The sequence below is a fragment of the Hoplias malabaricus genome, chromosome 18 (assembly GCF_029633855.1).
Source record: "Hoplias malabaricus isolate fHopMal1 chromosome 18, fHopMal1.hap1, whole genome shotgun sequence".
NCBI lineage: Eukaryota > Metazoa > Chordata > Actinopteri > Characiformes > Erythrinidae > Hoplias > Hoplias malabaricus.
Genome location: NC_089817.1, coordinates 17,982,699 through 18,008,294, shown reverse-complemented (window position 1 = coordinate 18,008,294; position 25,596 = coordinate 17,982,699). Strand labels below are relative to the sequence as shown.

The 25,596-nt window shown below is 38.0% G+C and overlaps 1 protein-coding gene across 5 annotated transcripts in view; it reads right to left on the bottom strand.

The window, feature by feature from the left end:
• Nucleotides 1-25,596, bottom strand: part of nbeaa (neurobeachin a) — a 214,335-nt gene that overhangs the window by 102,109 nt on the left and 86,630 nt on the right. For all 5 annotated transcript variants that reach the window (XM_066651728.1, XM_066651729.1, XM_066651732.1 and 2 more), the window contains exons 2-8: nucleotides 23,320-23,551; nucleotides 18,636-18,736; nucleotides 17,703-17,798; nucleotides 16,601-16,722; nucleotides 11,804-11,930; nucleotides 5,020-5,139; nucleotides 2,795-2,941 (exon numbers count right to left, since the gene is read on the bottom strand). In XM_066651728.1, the coding sequence (XP_066507825.1) occupies nucleotides 2,795-2,941; nucleotides 5,020-5,139; nucleotides 11,804-11,930; nucleotides 16,601-16,722; nucleotides 17,703-17,798; nucleotides 18,636-18,736; nucleotides 23,320-23,551 (945 nt within the window). The remainder of the gene's footprint in view (nucleotides 1-2,794; nucleotides 2,942-5,019; nucleotides 5,140-11,803; nucleotides 11,931-16,600; nucleotides 16,723-17,702; nucleotides 17,799-18,635; nucleotides 18,737-23,319; nucleotides 23,552-25,596) is intronic.

Sequence of the window (25,596 nt, the reverse complement as noted above, 5' to 3'; positions counted from 1 at the left end):
ATTATTGAATTGTCCCCACCAATAATTTGATCCCCTCCAAAGGGTTAGGAACAAAACAAAAAAAAAACAAACACCATCTGTCAACATCTCATTGTCAGTTCATTTTATCAACTTACATTGTCGCATTATCACATAGCAAATGGAAAAAAAATAAAATAAATAAAAAACAGGCAATAGGGGGTGGTGGTATAAAATTCATAGGTCCCCACCAATGCCAAGTCATCAAATAGAAGGTGTTAATGCAGGGTGATGTAGCTTTCGTGGGAAATGAATTTGCTTCCTGCTTGAGCTTGAATTCATTCCGGCCCCAGTTTTCCTGCTTCCCTGCTGAGACGGCTAGCCTTTGATTACTTTCCGAGCCAGCCAGGTCTTTAGATATGAGCAAGGGTAAGTGCATACCAGTCCAGAAATAGAGACATGTCAAGGCGGAAAGGACATTTTGTTCAGATCAAAACTGCAACCTGACCGTCGCAATTACAGAACGCTTCAGCACAGAAGAACTTTGCTTTTATTCAGACTCAGAGATGCTCAGTGACATTCAACAAGGAGTCATGAAGGAACAGGTCTAAAGACATGAGGTCAGCTTAGCCTTGGGCAGTATGATGCCATCTTTGTTGCGATATATCTCCATTACAATAATCTGTTTTGTGTATATTGACAGGTATAATCTGTCCTCCTTATATATTTATTATTATTATTTTTTTATTTATTTTTTTGCTGACCACACATTGTGTTTGTACAGTAACATTTATAAAGTTACTATTTGGGAGATACATAATTTTATTTGAATAGCAACAATGTGCAGGGACCTGGACCTGATATTGACCATCACAGTTATTAGCTTCATGCTAAACATGGGCTGAGTGAACCACCACAAATTTCTTAGGTGGGACCAAGTGCAGTGCTACTTGAAATTTCAAGGGTTAAAAAAAAAAATGGCAAAAGCAGTAAAGCACAGTACCCATACATGTGAGTTCTTCCCAAGCCAAAACTGACACCCTGTGTGAGAACATAACCACCAACCTCAGGCACTGGAGACCAATGTGCTACTTGCCAGCAAAAGACAAAAAAGCAAAAGGAAGAGGGGCATTTTTACAGATAAAACAACTTACACTAATAAAACACACCATTAAGAATATGCTTACAACTCAAATAATAAAATTTACTGTTCATTTCCTGTTTATGTATCAGCATTAAATATGAATTATTTTTTATTGGAGCACTTCTCAAACAGTTCTAACACTTGACTAGCCTAAAAGAAAGAACACACAGCTAACAACATAACTTCACACAGTGTGGATTGTGGGTTCATTATTTTTTAAACTTCTGACATTTGACCAGTATTTTCTAGTGAAATCAGCCACACAAAATTCATTCATTCATTCATTATCTGCAACTGCTTTTCCAATTCAGGGTTGCGGTGGGTCCGGAGCCTACCCGGAACCTACCCGGAGTGCAAGGCAGGGAACACACACTGGAGGGAGCGCCAGTCCTTCACAGGGCGACACACACTCAAACATTCACACCTATGGACACTTCAGTATTTTTGGATTGTAGGTGGAAACCGGAGAACCCAGAGAAAACCGGACACAGGGAGAACACACCACACTCCTCACAATCACCCGGAGCGGGACTTGAACCCACAACCTCCAGGTCCCTGGAGCTATGTGACTGCAAGGTAGTATGTCAAAAAAGGCCATTAACTTGTTCTCTGCAAGTGAAATTACTACTGCAATTCCAGTACATGCCTATACCATTAAAAGCACAATATACATTACACACCACATCAGGAAGATGAAGACAACTAGTTTTCTGATTTAAGTTTGCCTGAAAAAAATTATACTTTCTCATCTGCAAATTTTAAAGTTTAAACCAGCCTTGAGTCAACCTATGTTCTATTAACTAAAATCAATATAAAATCATTGATTAGGCACAATCTGCTCTTTACAACACTGGACATAAAACAGAGTGTTTCCACAGTCTTTCTAGGAGAGTCTGACCACTCGCAGGCCCTGAGCAGCTGGTACACACAAAATATAATGGAATTTATATCTAGTCTCTCTATTTCACATTGTATTTTTTTGTAGTTCTGTCAACATTAACATGCATTTTTGTTACGCAAATGAATCTTGGCCACAACTTCCTCCCATAAATCACTCAATTTACCGAGATTAGTTACGTAGTGGTTTCTTGTGCGCAGCAAACACACAAATGTTTGACACCCCCCCCCCCCTCTTGTGCCTGGCTTAATCCACACATTTATCTCTTATAAAGTTGGTGAAGCTGCAATGTGGAGGTGTTTTTGTCTGAGCTGTGAGCTCCATGCTGCAATTCGCACAATTAAAGCTTGTGTCCGTCCTTTGTTGTGTTTGATGTTAACTCTCTCCCTGAAACTTTTACTCAAATAATTGAGAGAATCTAATTTAATATCATAAAAACTACTCAGAATTGTTATAATAAAGTACGGTTTCCTCCAACTGGTTTATTGTGCATACCACTCTACACACTTATTGGTTTTATTTCCCTTCCAAAAATACAAAGAAAATACGAGCAATTTAATTTGCGATAAATCATAATTAATCACATAATGTCATTGTGATCAACTTAAATTGAGTTATTTTACTCTGATAAAAACATGTGCAGATAAGTTTTCCAAATTAACAGAAAAGTGACCTAAAAAAAACCCAAACATTTCTTTGGATAATTTCATTAGAAACAAGGTGTACCCTAAGTTTGCATGGGAAATGAGTTGTACGAGAGTGCCCTTCTAGACAGTCACTTTAGGCGTTTTTACCTTGTATCCGGGTCCCAGCTGATGGATGGCGAATATCTGAGCGGGGTTGAGCGCTTCGCTGAACACGTAAACAGCTCCAAGTTGACCGCAGAACACCCGGTTAGCGTCGGCTGTCTCGGACGAGCCCAGGAAACATTTATCATAACTCTGGAGGAGAGGAGGAGAACAGAGAGAAGGAGATTAAGGAGAGGAAGCTGTAGAGGGAAAAGATGAAACTGATAGCATTTGCTTATCGGGGCATCAGTCCTGCTTTATCTGGGAGGCTGCACAGGAGCCTTTTGAACTTGTTTACCTGCTCACTCCTGATCACAGCCCTGTATAATCTCACTTTTCATATCCCTTTATCGAATTTAAGCACATGAAGTCAACACTACAATGTAAAAAGCACGCCTGTGGGCATACACACACTTCCACCTGTGTGCTCACACACACACACACCAAGGTCAATCCATCATCCCCACTGCAGGAGACTTCATCTTTACCTTCTACACTTGTTCACTGTCCTCTTCAGAGAGAACTTATCTACACCGCGTTCATCACAAAACTGCGAGGCATGGGTCGCTACACAAGGTGGTGATGAATAACTTTCATCTTCTTTATGAGGCTGGCCATTACTTATGTGCACTAGTAAAGTTTGTTCCCTGCAGGGGGAAAAATGCCTGACTACAGGCACATGATAGTGAGAGATGTCTCTCTCTGTCTCTCACACACAGCCGCTACTCCTCTGCTTGTTGTAGTCTAGACAGAAAGCATGTTATATTAACAGCCAATGTACAGTAAAAAACTGAAAATTATTCACATTATAAATACAAATAATAACGGTTACCACATTCACATTCAGCACTGGACGATACGGCCAAAATTTATACAACAATATATTTCACGACACAAGTTTCAGTCGATAAAATTCCAATATTGATATAAACAACATTAAAGCCACAGAAAAACAAGAAATATGGCATCACCGTGAAACATAAACCTCTTGGCTTTGTCAATATTTGTCACATATTCTTAAACTAACTTTAAAATTGAAGGCACTGAACTGGGCAGTGCCCTGTAAGGAATTTAAGTCAGTAATAGATACTGTAAATAATGTATATTGAAATATTGTAAATATGTTTGAAATTGGACAATTTTTTTGAAACATTTTATACTGCGATATATACTGACTTTGAATTATTGTCCAGCAGTATTTATTATTAGTATAAATACAAATAAAACAAATATCACATATATTTTTCATGTATTAATGTTCAGTAGTGTTTATATTTGTGTCTTAATATTTAACCCTTTTCAAAGCTCTCTTAAGGAAGAACAGGGATAGAATAGTTTTAATGCAACATTAGGTGGCTAATAAGTCCTTCATTACAGGAATGTTCATGTGAAGGAATTGAACAAATTTGCCATTCTTCCATTGAACAATCTTCAGCTGTGCATATTGGGCCTTCATTGTTGCATATTGTTCCTAGGACTTCACATATAGAGATCCTGTCAGATTCCTCAATGTTTAGATGATATGCACTGAAGAGGATTAAATTAAACACATGCCATCACACACTGCATTTAAACAACTGGATCACCAGCTGACATGTTATTCGTTACTCTATTCTGGATGCTCCATTATACCCATTCATATTTACATCAGGGCAAAATATGAAAAACACAAATTTACAAAACAGTTTGTATTACTACTTAATTTAAGTTTAGAGCATTAACTGCTGCAGTATATCAAGAGAGTGTAATATCCAACATTTTATGGCAGATACTTCAATCTCTCTTGAAATCTTGCTTCCACATCAAGTGAAAGGAAAAATGACCAAGTGCCACCAGGCCACTAATGATGTTTTCTTTAAACTGATGACACGGGCCAATTAAAATTTTACAGCGGGCCGCATTTGGCCCGGGATCTGGACTTTGGGCACCCGTGATATATACACTATCTGTGTGTGTGTGTACATGTGCATGTTTGTGTGAGTGACTGAGAGTGTGTGTTGCCCTGTGTTGGACTGGCACCCAGTCGAAAGTGTAAAGTGTGCACCTGTCTATTGCCCAATGATTATGGGTAGACTCCACCTCTACCCTGGACTGGATAAGCAGTTACAGACAATTAATGAATAATTACATCTTTCAATATTTTTGGAATATTTCACATCACCACCAGTCTAAAATTGCCGCTTTTACTGATTTTAAGAATGTCCTGCCGACATCAGGATCGAAACACTTACATCATTTGTGTTGACGTGCCAAGCCATGTCACCGTAAGACACCAACTGCCCATTCACATAGCAACGGATCTCGCTGTTCCTCCAGCGGTTGTAGATGTGCACTATGCTGATCATGTACCACTGCAAAAAAATAAATAAAAAGAAAAAGGTATAAGTGCAGGAAGACAAAAAACAAACCATGAATATACCATTAGGGATAAAAAATCTTGGCCACTGAAACAAAAAATGGTCATAATGACACAGGAGTGCTTTCATTCATTTCTATGAGGAACATTAGAAAAGAGGTTTATAATCATTGTTTATGTGAAGGATCAAAGGATAAAATGCAAAGAGCTGGTTTAATACTACCTTACAAACACCACATCCAGCTTGATACCCAGAACACAGCTAAACAAAAGGCAAAACTGGAAGTCTGTCTATGTTTTACAATAGTACAAATTTCATAGTATTACAAATAACGCAACAATGCTGAAATATGATTTATATTTGTCAACTTCTCTACTTTCCATTCCACCTTAAGCAATGCAGAAGTAACATTCATTAAGCTGCAAGGCTAGGCAGAATGTGACTAGGACATAATTTAAGGTAGAACAGAAAATTCTATTAAAAACCTAAATGTTGAATGCAACTGCTGCACTATTTAACGTGGAATAAACAGTTCTAGTATTAAGAAGCTTGTAGCAGAATATAGTTATGTGTTCATGTTTGTTTAATTGTTTTCTGGTTTTCCAGCAAATCTAGTATCGATTTAAATTTTGTTTCAGCCAAGAATTTTCATTTTGGTGCATCATTATATCAACATTGTAATGTCACACATTTTCTTTCTGTGGCATTTTCCACTTACAAAAGCCACACATACTTTCACAAGCCTGAGTCTGAGAATGTTTCCAAGGCTGTCTGAGTTGTAGGACTGTAAGATCAGTGAAGCGAATCTGAAAATAATTTGATGAGCAAGAAATGTGAGCATAAGTGTCTGATTCTGGCAGCATCTAACCTCCTGACCCAGTCATGACTTCAACAAATAGAAAACACCTTTGGGATTTAGTGCGGAGACTGTGAGCCAGGCCTTCTCATCCAACACCAGTGTCTGACCTCACAAATGCATTTCTTTTATATATTCCTTTATAAGGAGCTTCTTGGTTTCTTGAGGTGAGAGATTTGCTGTTATCTTCCTCAGTGATCTGTGTCTTCACTTCTTCCAATAGTGTTAATACACCATCACAAAGTTTAAAGCTACTCTAAAGCATTTGCCTTCCAATTTTCAATTAAATAGTTCCTTGCACAATTCTTCCTCTTACCCTATTTGAGGTGTCCATGTAGACATGTATCCTATATGTCTAAGGGTTTGTAGAGACTCCTCTAATTAGAAAATTGTCCAATGTGGACACAGGGTTTCAGTCATGCACTCACAGTTTGTATAATGAAACCAACGAGACACATTAGAGCCACTGCACATAAGATGAGCTGGAAATGTATTAAGTCCCCAGCATAATAATAATGTGTGATTATTTGTACAATGTACAACGAAATGTGTCTTCCGCATTTAACCCATCTGTGGCAGTGAACATACACACACACAGGTGTGTGTGGGCGATGAGCAGCCATCCCCAAACCTGACAAGCTTTTCGGGGTTCAGTGCCTTGCTCAAGGGCACTTCAGCCATGGATGTTCCTGCCGGTCCTAGGGATTGAACTGGCAACCTTCTGGTACCAAGTCTGGTCCTCTAACCATTAAGCCAAGGCTAAGGTTAGACTTGCGTTTATATGTGTTAGAGAACTAATTATCCCACATAAGTACCTGGCCCTCACTGTTTTTGGGGCTGAATATCATCAGCTCCTCATAGGAAAAATTCCAGCCTCTATTGTAAGGCCTTTCCAGAGGAGTACAGGCTGTCTATGCAACAAAGGGCTGAGGGCTGAGGGCTGGGGCAAAGTACACTCTCAAAAGAAACTGTCACTGTGGCCCACAACCCACAAGAGCACATATTCAGTATCTGTAGTTAGGGAACATAAGTGTGAAATATTCAACAATAATTGTAGATTTTAAAGTTGTGTTGATTTCATATGCCACCTTTCTGCTTTATATTATGTGCTTTCATTTTAAAGAAAGAAAAAAAAAAAAATCTTACAAATCACCCATGTGGTAGTTTTAAATGTACATTTACACTGTTTGTACTTTTAGTGACAATGTACCTGTCTCGTACCCAGTATTTCCTTGAATTCATAAGAACTTTTGGCCACCTAGAGCACAGTTTTTCCAAACATTATTCCCAAGCTTCCCACATTTTTTTCATAGATTTTTATCTGGACCCAAGCAACACATACTTTGATCGTTTACTATATTATAAAACAAAATCAAATTGATTTTGACCCATTTGTTTCTTGACACCATTATTAACAATATTCAGAATTAGGAATCCCATTTTACCACTTGCCTCTACCACTAAGCCATTCCCCTCCATTTTGCCTAGGGGTAGAGGATCTCAGATCTTGTTGGGAAATAAACCCACAAATGTCAGTATTTTCTTCTTTAAAAACTGTGATAACAACGATATTATCTTAGTTTAATGTAGATTTAATGTACATGACATTTTTCTTCATAACAAGCATAAAACAGCACCAGCAGTATGCTGATATCTCAGATGGCAGCTAGTTAATTCCCAGTTCTACATTAAATGGTGAATCTATTACATTTTAGTGCCTGAGGCTACTGCAACATTTAATGTGAAACTGGAAGGTTTGAAAAAGCTGATTAAGAAGTGGAATTCTACTTCATATCACAGAAGAGGTGTTGGTAATTATATATATGATTGTGGAACCCTTCTGAAGGCGAATGATGCCCTAAATTTACCTTCAGTCCAGCTGTGCTCCTCAGATATACCTGCAGACCCGTGCAGAGCTGCCTACAGACTGGGCATGAAGCAATATCCTTTTTTATATTTGTTCTGATGATGCATCCAAGGGTCGGGACACATGGTTTGAAAAGCCCTGATCTAGAGAACAAATGGATTAAAATGTTGTGTAAACGTAATTGTGTGCTACAACAGTTCCTTTAATGGCCTTTTGGGTGCTTGGCTGTATGAGAGCACCTCCACAAAGAAAATCGTTTCAAATGCCAAGTGCATTCTTTCCCGAGATTGAGTCGTGTCTCTCTCTCTCTCTCTCTCTGAGGTGGGCACAAGTGAAGTGATTGTAACTTGACATGTGATTCTTGTGCAATCAGTGCACCTGACAATCACCCAACAGATCAGATCTGTTCCATTTCATCCTCTCTCAGCCTCTCTTTCTGTCTTTTACTGATTGGCTTTTCTCGCATTCTTCTTTTCTACGACTACATTTTGAATATCTCTCCCTCTCATGCACACATAAAAAAAAAGACATATGTAAATGAGAGCTGTTTCAATTGCAGGATAGGGCAGAACACTAATTAGGTGAGCCTGTTTCATTGTTAAGCAGTGTGTGTTTGTGTGTGTACATGTGAACAGGTAGTGGAACTACTGAACTAGCATTCTAAAAGGCAGACAGTGCTCTGTTACACTCCTGTGAGAGCAGCCTGCAGGAGGCAGGCTGTCCGAAATTCCCATCCGAATCCTTTTCTACTTGTCATCTAACGAGGTGTGAGGGATTCTGGTCAGACTGAGAGGAAGTCACACCATACCAGATGTTGCAGACAGAAAAGAGGGTGAGAGAGAGATTATGAGAATGAAAAGAAAACTATGATCTACTTGCTTCAAAGGGGATAAATAAGAGTCGAAAAGGGAATATAAAATGTAAGAGACAATCAGAGAGTCTATGACACAGTTAAAATAAATGTCTACAATTGTGGGGAAACAGTTCTCTCTGGTTTATTTACGTTCAGAAGCTCTGCATCTTTTAATGTGGAATGGTGTGCTTGAGGAAATATACAACTATTGTTTGTATGTGGCTGAAGTTTTACTTGTCTGTAATTTTACTCACAGTTTGAATTACAACAGAAAGTCATTTTATAAAAAGTGTTTTTTGATTATAATCTCCTTTAATAGTCGGAATTTATTAGAGAGAAAGAAAAATACTAAAGGAAAGAGTAAGACAATACGAGAAATAAGACAGAACTTAATGGAAGGGGCAATAATAATAATAAAAAAAAAAGGACAGTAGTACATGTAAGAGAGATAGAGTGTGAGTCAGAGACAAAGAGCAAGTTGTTGGGGGTTTGAAGTGTTGTGGCCAGCTGCTGCCCCCCTGAGGCTGTGCTGTGAGGTGCTGGAGCGTGAAAACTAGTATGGCACATACTTTGCTGCCAGGTTGAAGTTGGCGGGAGTTAATGTCAGGGCACTGTCAGAATAAATTCCCAGCCAGTAGACATGAGAATCCAGCACCCAAGGAAAGTATGGTGGGCCACAGATGTCCCCAAAACTCTCACACACGTGACGAAACCCTAGACAAAAGCCCCTGTCCTAACTCGACTAACGAGAACAGGTATGAGAACTGGCACCAGTGTGAAAGCTCAGACGATGCAAATATGTCCGAAGTATCTGGAATTAGCACAGAAATTCCAGAAACCACTGAACAGGTGATTTCGCACATGTATAAAGAGGAGCGTCAGACAGCTGACTTCTTTTCAGACACCTCAAGTGAAACTGAGCATGACCCAAGGACCCCTGCATTTCAGACTGGCACGTCTGACCAATTTAATCAGGGGGGTGAAAATCAGACTCCTCTTAATGTCATGGTTGTTCAAGGTGATCCACCTGCACCACAGATCCTGGGCCATTTAAAAGAAAAGGGGGGTGCTCATAGATTACACCTGACCACAGTCCTGGAAAAGAAGCTTATACAAGAAGCTCTCTTGGACATCACTCTGATGTCATCCACACTCTTTGATGAAGTGTGGGCTGCAGCACAACACGCCCTACAGAGATTGCAGTTACAAAACTTTTCCCACTGAATTATGCCTTATACACTGGGATCAAAAAGTCTGTGGCAAGAGTGCTCATAACAATAGGGCCTATACGTTTGGTTCACCCTGTATATGTGTCTCCTATTGAAAGCATTCCTTTACTTATTGGCAAGGACCTACTCAACAGGCTTGAGCGACTGATTGACTTCAAGTGTTTGAAGATCTGGGCCCAAGTTCACAAATCCCTGCCCATCTCACACTCACATAACCTTGAAGCTCAGTCCTGTCATCTAAACACCAGGTCCACAGAGACTATCAGCACCTTTCACACTCCAACAGTGACAAAGAATGCCATGAGCCAGAGAATCTCAGCTTATGATGAACAAATGACTGTCCAAACAGTAACAGCTCCTTTTCCCACACCCTTTCGGATCCCAAATGGCCTCCGGAAAGAGATAAATAAAAAGACCCGGCAAGCCAGGGTAACCGCAGAAACATCCAATGTGATTTTGATCCCATTCAATTCCCAAGTGCAGGACAAAAAGGGAAACATCACATATTCCAGCAAAATACATACAACACACAACAGCACAGGGCATTTGCAATCAGCCAGCAGAGGCTGGAAAAGAGCAAAGAGGGGATGCAAAAATGCAAAAAAAACAAAAAAAACAAACACTTTCATCTGTACTCACGTTGCGTCCGCTTGATAACATAATCTGTGGTATATCAATCTAGAAGTAAAATTCTAATTTCTACTAAGCATTATATTCCATTCTAACTTGTGTATCGCCGTCTGCCGCTATGCACTACTAATTCATTAAGCCAAGACAAACTATTCAAAAGGGGGGCGACGCAGTCAGCACACACAGTACTGCTTTAATTTTGTACTGGAATTTTTTTTTTCTTGGCTTCTTCAGTAATCTAAGGTGACAACACTCACATTCAATGCCAAACAGGCTTATGCCCACTAGGTATTTTAAATCAGTGTTCTTAGTAGTTAGCTCAACTATAGAGGAACTCTGCTTATCCAGTAATTATCACTAAGGCAAATATTACTGAAAGTATTTACATGGGTAATTACCCCTGAAAATTTCCTTTGATAACACTAATATTTCCTAGCTAACAGACATTTTAAAGTAAGGTGAACACTAATACCAGCTTACATATTAGATCAAGTTCAATAAAGGATTATTCCCATATTAAATGATACCAGAAAGGTATCAACCCTGAGTGTATGAATGAATGTCTCCATTGACCTTACTATCTACATTCATCTCTATGTTGTTGGTCCACTGCTTTCAGAAGGGATATGTAGTGGAGATGAACAGATTATTAATTTTTAATAGAATACATTTTTAAGATGTTAACAAAGATATTTTTGGGAAACTGGGCCTAGTGCAGTGCTTTTAATGGTTCAAAAACTTGTTGGCGGTAGCATAAACACCTATACACAAACATTATGTTGTTATTTCAGATACATTTTTCTAGAAATGTATCTGAAATCCCCCCCCCCCCCCCACAGCCAAATTAGTATGCCAGAGATCAGGTGCGGCACCAGAATGCTATCAGCCCTGCAACTGGTTTAAAAGTAGTACAAAACTCAGACTAATGTTGGCAACATTTTTAAAAACAGGTTTACTATTTTCTGCCTTTTGCAAAAGGTAGAAACACTTTCTACTTACAGAGCTATTAGATCTAATTTGTACAAATGCTATGGGACATGTTTTGACCATATCGGAAGCTTCAGAGCTGACATATTGGCTGATAGCAGCAGTTACTAGGCACCAATTAGAGTGCAAAGAAATGTGATATCTGAGACTGGTCAATGGGATGCCATTGCATGTTTTAAATGACAGCCATGGAACAATGGCAACATAATAATAATGAAGAAAGCTGAGAATCTCACCTTCCTGGGCTGGAAGTCATACTTCACGCAGTGCTGGAAACCTTTACCCTTCGATTTTAGTGACGTCACTATCAAACAGTTCCCCACAAAATGCGCAGAGTAGCCGATCCCTTTACTGGTCCGGAAACTAGGAGAGGAAGAATAAACAGTAGAAATAGTTATAAAGAGAGAACTAAGAACATGTTTCCTTATAGTGAGGCGTTGTTTGGAGTGGTTTATGATTCAAAGAAGACTCTTATTGAAAACGGAGCTTCAGTCATTCGCTTCAATGTTTCTTCATCCCTGTTATAAAACAGCCCTTACACTGACATCTATTGATGCACCAGAGATTCTGTACTACAATATTTTAAACATGATGAGTTCACCCACAATGGAGACCTGCTCCATAGAGTACAGAAATTAGTATGTTGAGGGACTACAAAGCAATTTGTTTCTTATGAGAGTTGGAATTTAAGGCAAAGTTTAAAAAGAAAGAAAAAACAAAACACATAATACAAAATTTGCTTTTTTGTGTTTAATAGTAAATTATTCATTGCTACATTATTATTATTATTATTATTACTATTGTTATTAATATTATTATTATTATTGTCATTATTATTATTATTATTATTATTATTATTATTATTATTTGGGTAACTGTTCCAAAATACACATTCCATCCAAAAAATATTAGTTTTCTAATAAACTTTGGGGAAAAATTCATATTATTCATGTCATATTGTTTAATGAAACCTCATTTATGAAAAGTTAGGAATGTTTTGGAATTGATAGCAAGCATTTGGAAAAACAAGAACAAAAAGAAACTATCAGGGGCACTTTAATTATGCAAGTCTAGTTTTGCCTGACCCCATTAGCCATATAGTTGTTGTGGGAAAAAAAAAAAAATAAATAAAATAAAAAAGTCACACCCTCATGCTAAATAAGACAAACTCATCAGTCTCTGTGAGATATAATACATGTGTTAATTTGGCCAAGTTCAGAGCGGTCCTGCTGAGCTTGTAAACTAACCAACGCAGAGCTCTGGCCAACGTGCCAGACACACATATAACCGAAGCCTGTTCTTGTCTTATTTCCTATTATTCAGCCATGGTTCACGCTGAAGAACCTACTGTTCTTTGGTTCCAGCTGGGAACACATTTTTCTGGTTCGCGAACCAGTTTATGTCTGCGGAAATGCGCCAAACAGTTCCAAATTTAGCTCACAAACTGGAACGTGAAATATGGCTGAACAGAACAGTGCTGTTCTCCTATACAGGGTCCTGTTTGCTTTGCCTGCAATATTGCACACAAAAGTTGAAAAATGTAATATGACCCTGCATGCCTGCAGTTATAGACACCGTTTCCTACAGTGCAGAGTTAAAAAATAAAATAAAATAAAATCTGAACACATCCAATTGAAAATAACTAATTCCAAGCATGGTGGTAAAGTTACTGTGTTGTGTTAAAGGAGGGAGGATGAGCAGTGAGTAAAGCACATAGTGTTCAGTCCGAAATATTCACAATTGTTCCTGCTTCCAACACATCAGCTTGTTCACTAGTTGCCTAATATATTCCACACTTTGACAGATGCCCTTGCAAGACATTCATATTCAGGAATATTATATATATATATATATATATATATATATATATATATATATATATATATATATATATATATATATATATATATATATATATATTTTTTTTTTTTTTTTTTAAACGCATTAATATATCCATTTCCCTTTTTTTTTCCATAAATAGGTAATATAAGACTGGATTAAAGACACATTATTTTCTTCAGAATACATTTTAGAAAACAAAAATGGCTTGAGCAGAACATGGACCTGACAGGAACCTCTCACTTCTAATGGTACATACTATTAACATTATGTGTAATTCTGCTAAATATGAAAATGTCCAATTTAACACCTTATTCCAGTTAAATAAATGATAACTCTCTAGAGCAGCTCTCCAAATACAAACATTGATCCAGGTTCAGTCAAGTACATTAGCAGTTGTGGCTGGCCATTTTAAAATCCTGTCATGGAACCTGGATCCAAAGCCTGGATTGGAAGTCCTCTGCCTAAAGTTTCAAACTTTATTTAGTATAGTAAATTGTATTAGAGTAAATTGGTCTAGTATAATATCAGTATAGGACACAACAGGGCAGGTTATAAATTATCAGTTATATATAATATAGAATATATATTTTATAAATTATCAGTCTAGGATTATCGTTGCCTCCAGTCCTATAGGTCATTTTTAGTTCAACATTTCATTGGTTTTCACACCACAAAGTTTATGGCATAGGTTATGTTTTAATTACTTAAAAATAATATTGGGACATGGTAAACACACTGTAAACAATAATCACAGGATCTTTTTCTTCACATTTGACTTAAGACCATGCATGTTTTCTGTTCATTTAAAAGTAGGCAGTATGGGTACCAACTAAATGACGAGAGTCTGGGAATATGCTGATTGTTTTTCACCCCCCACCCCTCTATTTTATTATCTCTTTCAAAACATCTTCAGCATATCTAAGCCTGCATAAATCAGCTTGTAATCCAGTTTCTCCAAACCACAGTTCTGTGTCCAGACATTCATTAAAACATTCATGCCTTCAATAAGTGTCTGTATTTTTTCACTTCACAGCCAGCAGTCTCTTGCTGTCCTTTCCACCAGTGATGACTCAGCAGTAACAGAATATGAAGTCATCCCATTTGTTATTTTTCATTTTGAAAACAGAACATGGTCTCGAGCACCTAAAAAAAAATAATAATAATAACATCTGTATTTCCCCTCAGAAGAACAAAATTCATCATCAAGCCTGCTGGCTGCAATCAAACTAACATGGCTGCTTGTGTTTGGCAGCATGTTGCAGCAGTGTTTGCAGAGGAAGCTGGGTTGTGTCGATAAGACGATGGGTTATCAGGCCTAGGACTGCACTATTTTCTCTCTCTCTACCACAGCAACGCAACACACACACACACACACACACACACACGATTACATGCTGATTTCAGCATTACCAGAGATTCACACAGTTCAAAAGAACAGCAAAAATACACAGACATTTCCATTTTACTCCTCTGTTCAGTCAATAAGAATCTAGCATTGCCCATTTTAGAAAGAAAAGAATGTTAGGAGCAAAAAAACAAATTCACACAATGTTTCATTTTCATCAACGAGGATATGATTGCGACTACATTTTCAAAAAAATTTCTCATTCGCCACCTTCAACTCAATAAAATCCTCAGAGTAAAAACTGGAAATGGGAAATAAGAAGACTCTTTTATCAGTAAGTTAATGCTACTGTAGCTATATTTTATTTATTTGGCATTATTCATATCTTGATTTTAGTAGCTGGGAATTGCATCCTTTCCTTTAGGCCTTGAATTTACTTGTGGTTTCAGTACTTACACCTTAAATACTGCAGTAGCGTCAGATGCTAGAATGTACTGCTGCATTCAAGTGGTGTTGGTTTTATGTGAAAAATGAGATTCCGACCAGGAAGCAGCACATGAACCCCTCTGAATTTGTAAGCTAAAGTCAGCTACATCGAAATGTGCTCTGTCTTGTAAACACTATTTTCAATGTTGCGGAACAGTCCACCAATGTTAAGAGTAATTCTTTTTAAACATCTACTATGAACACGTATGTTGTTTTTCTATCTTTATAAGCAAAGACACCAATAGAAATGCTAAAAATCGATATCCCACACAAAAATCTTGTGAGCATGTGTGTTATTTATGATTTTTCATATTTCTCCAATGCACTGTAAAGAAAACTGCATTGAAACACAAACGTTGATCAACTTGGGAACTTTGGAAGAGAGCTTGCTTCTGGTTGTGTACAGCCTATTACTTTCAATAAAAATGTATTCCATCAATATTAGACAAAATCAAACTAAAATTGATGGAATATTTTAAGTGATAAAACCAGCAAAAATGTGATTTTACATCTACAGTCAAATTGGAGTAAACTTCTGATTCCAGTGACCCAGCAGAACTTAAACAAGCTTTCAAGGTGTACACTTGTGTGCAAGTACAACACAGATCTTGAAGTGTCCTGCGCTTGAATCAGACAATATATAGAATGCAAGCAGACTGAAAACTCTCAAACTTAATCAAGCTGAAAGAGTCATCATAGCTTTTACAGCTCTTTCTTGTCCATTCAACATGAAAAGGTGCCATGCTATTTATACAAACACCACAAGCGTGATATTTTGCCATTCACATTAATAAAGCCGTTTGGGTTTTTGTTTGAAAACCGTGAAAGCCACCCTTTCGATGCTTTGTGCAGGCGACTGTGTAATTAATTCAAAAGGTCAGACCTAATGAAGCTTCTTATGGAAGGCTGAGGAGGTGCCCCCAGTGGCTCAGGATGGTTTGTTTCTGGAATCAACAAAGCGTCCAGCTTAGCAGCTCCTTGTGACATTTAGCTATTCATATATTTACCTACTCCACACTCTAGGACAGCTTCCAGTGATTTTTTTTTCTTCTTCTTGTGAAATGTAGGTCAACACTGAGCAAAATTAGCCATGGCTCCCCCTTAGGCCAAGCCAGAAGAGACAGCTCCCACCACAAAAAGAGAAACAATTTCTCATAAATGCCTTTATTCTTCCAGCTTAACACTCCTGAGATTGCAGGTGTTTCGAAGGAAACTTTGCAGGGACAATGCTGCACTAAGCTCAGATTTGCATTGATGGTTCTAAAGGAATATTAAAACCAAAGCTGGCAGAACTGAAAGCTAGTGCTAGATCAGAGGATTAGAGTTAAATTGTTTCAGGATGAAATCAGCTTTTACGTACCAGTACAGGTAGGGCTTGTCCTTGTCTACGTTGATATTGTTGAGAGGGTCCATGCGGAACCATGTGTTGAGAGTGAAACCATTCTGGTAAGGCCACTTAGCAATGGGAGGCAAAGCGATGGCCTACAGAGAAACCAGAAACTGACATGAATGGAAGTCTAAAATTGTTACACATATAAAGCAGTCCATCACAGAAAAACAAAAACAAACTGTTGCCCTGTTGTCGTAAAAACCTAAAAAAGATCTTTAAATATAATTTAAAAAGAACTTTAAATATAATTTTGCACTATACAAGTTCGTGTAAGGGTTTGTGCCTTTTTATCAGTATGGGCAAAATGCATTGCCAGCAACATTCTTGGTCATGGCAACTCTTGATCTTACAATAAAACAAAATGCTGGCAAAAACAATAAGTGTCATAGCATTTTACAACATAATTACATCCATTTCCGAAATACAAACACAGAGAAGGGGTCAGTGTAACCCTTATAATTATGAAATTTGTTTTGCAGCAGCATTATGTTGCTGGGTTTGAATCGCACTGCACAGAGAAAAACAGAAAATGTGAAAGTGCTACTGCGAGATTCGCTTATATCATTTCATTCTGCATTTTGTGATGATAGACTGTACCACTAACCCAGTGGTGGTCAGTCCAGGTCAGATAAGCGGCACAGTTCATTATGCACCTCACAAAACAGAGAAAAGCTGGAAAATACTGTGTAAGCAAAACAGCATGAGGGCTTCTGGGAGCAAAGGGTGAGGTCAGTTACTTTAGTTAGTGGAGTGCTAGAAATATTCACATATAAGTCCCTTTAGCCAAGACTTACCATTGAGCAGGGTGACCTTAGTCTTATTAAATTGTTCTATTATATTCTATGATTCCATCGAGATTATACAAACTGTGTGTACACTACTCAATGTCTGTGCCCAAGGGTACATGTTAATGCAGGTGAATTCACTAACAATACAGTGCATCCTAAAAGTATTTTGACACTACAGACCAGTGTTAAATCTGATGCATGTATTCCCTTCCATATGTAACTTCAGTGGAGATTTAGTCTGATATGTTAGTGTTGACTGTAGGACAGTGGATAGTGTTCCTCACCGCTGCACTGCGTCCAGGAAAGTTGAAAAAAGTATCTGGGCCATGTCTCTGAGGCATCTGGTTCAGGACAGACAGCAGCTTGATGGCGTGCCTCGGCTACAGCCGGCCGAGCAGCGGGATGGCCACAAACAGGGAGACAGAAAAAAAAAATTACAGGAAAAAGGAGAGCCATTAGGAGGGATTGAGGTTAAGAGAAATAGCAAAATTAAATAATAATAAAATAAAAGATGAAGGGATGGTGTAAGCAGGATGTAGCAAGAAGGGCATAGTGGTCAAAAAACAAAAAATAAAAACAGAGGAAAGCAAATCAGAGAGATTAAGGGAGAGGGTGATCAAAAGAGAGAGAGTGTGTGAGAAGGTGAGAAAGAGAGGAAAAAAAATATATATATATACATATATATATATAATTACATATATATATAAACAGACCATAGATATAAGCAAAGACAGGAAGCGTAGGGAAGTAATGCAGTAAGGTTAAGTAAGTAGCAACAAATGAAGGAGGAGGTCCATTTTATTAAGAATTCATGAGATCATAAGTGGAGAGAAAAAAGGGGTCATATTCATGTATGCGATCATCCCAAATCCCACAACTTTTATCCATCAATGAGCTGTCCATCACTCCAACCTGGCTGTAAGAAAGCTTGATTGATTCACTCAAAGTGCTGCCCAGGACCACAGCGTTGACCACATGCTGCAGAGCAGCTTGGACTCTGAAGTCATCTATTAATTTCCTAAAAGTGCTGATCCACCGTCAATTCCTAACCATCACATCATGAATATGACTGCAGAGTGAAGAGAGCACTAAAGCCTAGACCAGCGTTTTTAGCCAGTGATGAATATGGGGCTTTACCTCAAATTGAAATTTTAAAAACTATTATATTGTGTTCACAACAATAAAAATAATAAAGAAAACAATAAGTAACTACTAACCCATATGCCATTCTCTCCTCTCAGCATGCTGAACAGAAGCTTCAGCTCTTTGACTGTGATGCTGTAACTCGCCAGCACTCCTAGCATGTCCACTAAGAGATCTGTGTGAGAGAGAGAGAGAATGTTAATTTAGGTTCAACTGTTATACATTATTATTTCTTTTAATGTTTTAACATGTACCTTGACACCCGCTGTTCCTTAGATTGCTCTTTTATCAATATAATCATTATTTGTATTGTTTATTTATTATTACTTTGTAAATTATTATTAATTATTATTTCCTTTTAAATAATCAATATTGTTGTTTTAATGCTTTGGCAATACTGTATGTAAATAAGGTCATGCCAATAAAGCTTATTGAATTGAATTGAAAAATTGAGAGATACACTGACAACCAAGGGCCTATTCATAGATTATTATTTTATCAGATTTATTTCAAACACGAATGTGATTTTTAACGAAGTTGAACTTTCATACAAGTTCAACTGAGGTGTTGTTTTTGTATTTTTTTTCCTAAAGGTGGGTGAGTTTGAGGCTCAAATTCTGTGCCTTTAAAAGGGTTTGTATTTTCCTTAACCTCTGCATTTTATTTGTTTGATCTGCAACCATAACAATGGGGCTCTGATTGCCCCTATATATTTTAGAGAGTCCCTGCTTCAAACACACCTGAGGCAAGCTATGAACTAATTACCAACCCCTTCCTGAGTGGGACTGTGAGTTTTAGAGCAGGGAGAACATTACAACATTCATGTCAGTGGTACTTCAGGATTATTTAGAACCACTGACCTAAATAAACAAGAGGATATTTCAATTTAATATGAGAGGCATAATGCCATTTATTGCTCTCTACCTCTCACTTTTCTCCTGCACGGGCACACACACACGCACGCACACAAAAACCTCAATATGCTGCTCAACATCTGTGCTGAAGAACACAGTGCTATTCTACATATATATTTATATATATATATAAATTGTACTGGATATAAGCTATCTTGTTGAAGAGGAGCAGAAGAGATAGATGGAGAGAGGAGAAAGAACAGCATAAAATACTATAATATAATGAGCTAGGTTAAGGCTCATTAAAAATGCTGAGTCTTGCAAACTCATGCAGATGATGTGCATCAAGGCAATGAGCAAAATAAAATTTAGGTATAGGGGCACCGTACAGCGTACAGAGGTTGGGGATGATTTCAAGGGCCTATGACTGACAGGGGGCCTAAAACATAATAGATATGTTGGGGCCCAATGTGATCTGGCAGTCTGATGGACAAGTCTTGATTTGGCGAATGCCAGGAGAACTTTACCTACCTGACTTCTGTGTGACAAGTGTAAAGGTTGGTGGAGGTGGGATACTGCAATGGGGTTTGTTTTTCAGGTACTTGCCAAGGCACATTAGCTCCAGTGAAAGGACTTAATGCCTCATCATACCAAGATATTTTGGATAACTGTTTTTGCCCAACGTTTGGGAAAGTCCCATTTAGATTGGTATGATGGTGCCCCTGTGCACATAGCAAGGTACATGAAGGTCCATAATGACTGGTAGAGTTTAGTGTGAAAGAAACTGACTGGCCTGCAGAGCCCTGACCTCAACCTAGTCGAACACCTTTGGGATGACCCAGAACATCAGTGTCTGCCTTTAAAATTGCTCAGATAATTAGGCAAAGATTCCCAAATACACACACTAAAATTATAGAGAAAGCCTTCTTCAGAAGTGTTGTAGCTGCAAAGGTTCGACCAACTCCATATAATGCCTGTAGATTTAGAATGGGATGTCATAAAATCTCCTGTAGGTGTAATGTTTAGATGTCTCAATACTATTATCCTTATAGAGTAGTTAAATATAATTTAAGCAACAACACCTAATAATTTCATAAACCAAAGACCATTGATCGCAACAAGTCAAGCAATTTTTTAAAACAATTTTTAGCTTGTTTTGCTCAAACACTGAAGCTACTATCCCCTTGTGGTTATCTGAACTTTTATTGTAAAAGCTTCCTTTTATAACAGCCCCAAAAAGAGCAATGTATGCCATTGAAATGCTGATGAGTGCCTTGTTAAATGTGAGAGAGTGAATTAATTACAAGTCAGTTCCTTCAGGTGCCATATATCTAAAATGATGTTGTCTGCTGCAAATGTAACTGTGAGTCTACCACACCTTGCCTTGTCTTTAATTAATGTAATAAGTCTGAAGTGAGCACAGAACACAAATACCACATTTGATCCAATATTCTGGGTTCTTCTCACTAAGAAATTCATTTGATGAAAGTTTAAATCAGGAGTTAAAGTACATTTCTGCTCAGAGATAAGAATACAACTCTGCTATTCTGATTTTGCAAATACCCAACCTGCTTTATCATTAGTATGTGAGGACGAAGAAAAAAAAAAAAAAGTATAGTAGCATACTGACTCGTGTACTCTTCTGTAGATCTGTCAAAAGGACACAGAGAGGAGACTTTCTCCTCAATGTGCTTACAAAAGTAATTTTACACATTAGCGCCGCATTAGCCCAACTGCATGGTCGGCTGCTCGTAATTATATAGACATATTGGTCACAGGACCACAGTAAGAGTGTTGTAGAGAGAAATTGGGTCCTGTCTTTTTTGCCAAAAATGAGGGTCTGAGGCTGAGGATTAGTGCATACATCAAACAACAGACAAAGAAAGCTTCTTGTTCTTTTATGAAAAAACATTATATTTGTTTTTAATTAAATGGGACCCGTGAATGTGATTACACACAAGCATTCATTAAAATAATTCATTATACATTTGAGAGGTCGTTAATGCAAAGCTTAGACATACCTTACAGTAGTGGTTCCCAAAATTACAGTAGTGGTTGCCACACCTTTTTCAGATGAGAATATTTTTAACCTTCCATATTTTGTAATATATTTAAAACATCTCAACTCACCTTTTCCGTGGAATTATTACAATAAAATGCATTATGTATTACATCCATTTGCCTCACTTTTAAAGCAGGGTTTTTCAAACTTTTTTTTGAAGTTTTGTCCTGTGATTTATACTGTAACCCAAGCAACAAAAACTATTCACTTTCCTTTTTGCCTAGGAGTAGGGGATCTCAGTCCTACCCACAAATGTCAGTATTTCCTCCTTTAAAAAATATTATTATGACAATTGTATTATCTTAGTATGTATTATAACCCTTTATTTCATAACAAGCATAAAACATTAATAGTAGTGTGCTGATGCCTCGGTAGGTAGCTGGTTAATTTCCAGTTCTACATTAAATGGTGAATCAATTCTATTCTGTTGCTTGATATTACTGCAATGTTTTAGGTATAACTGGAAGGTTAAAAAAGCAAAGCTGCGGAATAAGAAGGTAAATTCACTTCCAAATCACAGAAGAGGTGATAATATATGATCGTGGAACTCTTCTGAAGGCTTATGACGTCCTAAATTTAACTAATAAATCAAGTCCAGTGGTGCTCTGATATCACTGCAGACTTGTGCACAACTAAAATGAAGGTAACACCAGTAGCCTTCTCTGCAACATTTTTTAGTTTTCTGACAAACCCTACCTTAAAGGATTATAAAGAAAAGTTCAGTTTTTTAACACCAAGCGTGGTCCTCTTACTTCTGTAGATAAGGTACTGCTCAGGGAATCATTTTCCAGGGCATCCCCTTCTCAGGATCTTTTCAGTGAACTGGAACATTAATTGCTGTAAAAACCAGTGAGCCTTGACTGTTCAACACCCTTTAAATCCTAAATAGTATCATATTTCCTAACTGACTTTTGGAAGATTGTCTGTATGGTGTCTCAAAGTTCTCTTTTAATGTTGCTGCTTATGACCTTGAAAGTTGTAAAAACAACTTTAAATGTTTTTTGTCAGACACAAGACTATTATCTTGTCAAGTTGAGCATGTCTATTCTGTGTTACAGCATAAAATGCAGATTTCTTCCCATTACAAGCATTGCATATACATGTGTGCATCTCCTAAATGACAGACCCTCATTAACACCCATATATTATTAAACAATGCACTGAATACCAATTTAATGCAATGAATTCTACGCTATTGAAGGCACTACAATACATTGTGTATTAGTGAACACACTACAATTAATTCTATAGAAATACAAAGATAAAGCAGTCTATATATATTAATGTACAATAAGCGTACAAAACTATTTTATTACATTTTAAAACACTTATGCTTTGAGGAATGTGAGTGTGTGTGGTGCCCTGTAATAGACTGGTGCCCCATTCGGAGTGTGTTCCAGCTTTGTGCCCAGTGATCTCTCGGACACACTGCGACCCTGAACTGGATAAGTGGTTGCGGACAATAAATGAATGAATGATGTTTTCATATTTATTGCCACTCTGAATAAAATCTAAGGCAGTATGTGAACAGCATGAGCTTTACATGAGAAAGAGGGATTATTTAATTTTTACTGGAATATATGAATTAATTTAGCGAGCACAAAGAGAGGTTGCAAAATAGGCAAGAGATATGGAATTTTGTTTTCTACTAAATCACAAAAACACGGGCCTCAGGGGAAAAAAATGAAAGAATAATTAAATTTATTTTTCACAATATTTTTTTTTTATGTAATATTTCCCAGCTATGGCAGTGAGCTCAGGCCTCATGGCCCCCTGTGCAACACTTATTTCATGTTTTATAAAAGGCAGAGGATTTGTGTGTGCTCGGCTGGTGGCTGGTACCTGCAATCATGTCGTCGACAGAGCTCATCTTCTGCAGCACCTGTTGGATGAGCCCCACCTCGGTGCTGGTCTGCAGGTTGCGGACGCTCTTGCGCAGGATGGCGGTGAACATGCTCCAGATCTCCGCCTGACATGTCACGTCACAGTGCTCCAGCAGCTCCACCATGCAGCTAATGCTCTCTGCATCCTGGATGATGAAGTTCATCTCCAGGTCAAACTCACCACCCACCAGCTGAAGAGCAAGGACCAAAAAAACAGTGGTCAGGGAAAGAAGAATTAGGGGGAGGGAAATTCATAGAGCAGTACAGAGAAGGAAGCATGTATCTGTCTTAAAATGACAGTATATAACAACACACCGTATATTGTATCATTCAGTACAAGCTTCTAGGCTCTAGATCCACTGGAGAATTTAGTTTAATACATTAAGTGATACACTCAGTCCATGATTTCATTCCATTTATGACACTGGGTTCACAACACTGTGCTCTCGTAGTATTTGTAATAACATTAAAATACCCAAAGACAAATGATAACCTATCAAATAATTGTTCAATTTACTGAATTGAACAGAAAGCTGAAAGGCTGCAGGAGTCGTGGGTCCATCACCATTTTAGGTATTAGTGTTGTTTGTAACTGTAGTTTCTATTCAAACATTGTATGTGCATTTATAAAATGCAACACCTTCACTCCTCACAATTCTCACACAGTTCAGCCTTAACATGCTCCCATGCCTGCTACTCTACTAAACACTAACATTTAATATTCAATAACCTTATAATATTAAAAAAGCCCAAAGTCAGACCAGACCAGTGCTGAAACTGTGCCCTTCACTATATAGTGCACTATTTCGGGTCATGTATCAAACAATCCCATAATGCACTGCAATTTGCAGTGTACAACGGATCTAGCTTAGCAAATAGCAGTTACACATAATACACATACACTGCATGGTTTGTTAAAAACCCACATGCAGCATAATGTCTGAAATTCTTCTACCCTCATGAATTAATTTTATTATAATCTACATTGTGAACAATGTAGGGAACAGTGAATAAAGAGCCACTTATACAATAGAGTTCATGGAAAAAAGCATTCATATATAACCACTAATATCTTAACTGAGATTATTCTCAGTGATTATTTCTCAGTGTTTACATTTGACTTCTTTTTGTTCAGTGCCGTCTTAATTATAGTCAAAACAGCACGTCTTTGGTACGAGCTGCTTAAGTTGCTTGGTCGGCCTCTGTATTTAGGTTGCTTCAATGTGGCAGATCATGATTCTGCAATGGGGCAGAATCATGTGACTACAGCTTGGTAGCATGGCTTTAAAGGGGCAGTACATGAACACACAATCGGGAGGTTAACAGAATAAAAATAGTCAATATAGTTGTTATAGGCAAGATTATGTCAATTTGATGTACTGAATGTCGATTTCCATTATTTGCCCAGCCCTAAGTGAGATGGTATATTTTTGCCAAATGAGGCAGAGCAGTGGGTATAGTTTTGAGGGCAACAGCAGTGCCTTCTACTGGCAGACTGGATTTCAGTTCCTTGCTTTGGCAATGACACTTCACTACATTTATAAAAGGCCTTCAGCAAGACCCCAAACACAACCTGACTAAATCTGTTGCTCTGGATAAAACCATCTGCCAAATGTTATAAATAAAAAATGTCTGTTCAGTCAGGTATATAGCACTTGCCAGCTACATGAACTATTAGCAATATTAAAGAATTAAAATGTTCAAACACCAAATGTGTCCTGGCTTATGGCCTACACTTGGGGTAAGGAGGAACCATATTGATTTTTGTCCAACCTGTCCCTTTTTGTTTGTACCTGGACTGCGGACACGGCAGAAAGTAGTCCCTGGGGCCTGATAAACTCTGATTGCCATTTGAGAATCTCATTCAGAGCTGGGATAAAAGAGGGAAGGTAATGACACAAACTTCCTGTCAGACAGAGAACCAAGCTGGGATCAGAACCTCCGCCCTATGGAGAACAGTAATCAATGGCATCGCTCTAGTAGCTCAACAGGCATGAAATTGGCCTGCTCTGAAGCAAAATCCTGAACCTCTGGGTAAATAAGGTGGACAGAAAAATAAAAGCTATATTCCTTGGAAATGAAGCTGCAGGAAAACGGGAGCCCTGCGGAACTGCCTCTGCTTCCCCCCCAAAGCTCCCAGACTGAGCTCAACATTAATCATGAATGGAATCTTTAAACCTCTGCCAATACACTGCAGCATGATGAAACTGCCCACATGTTAAAATGTTCACAGATT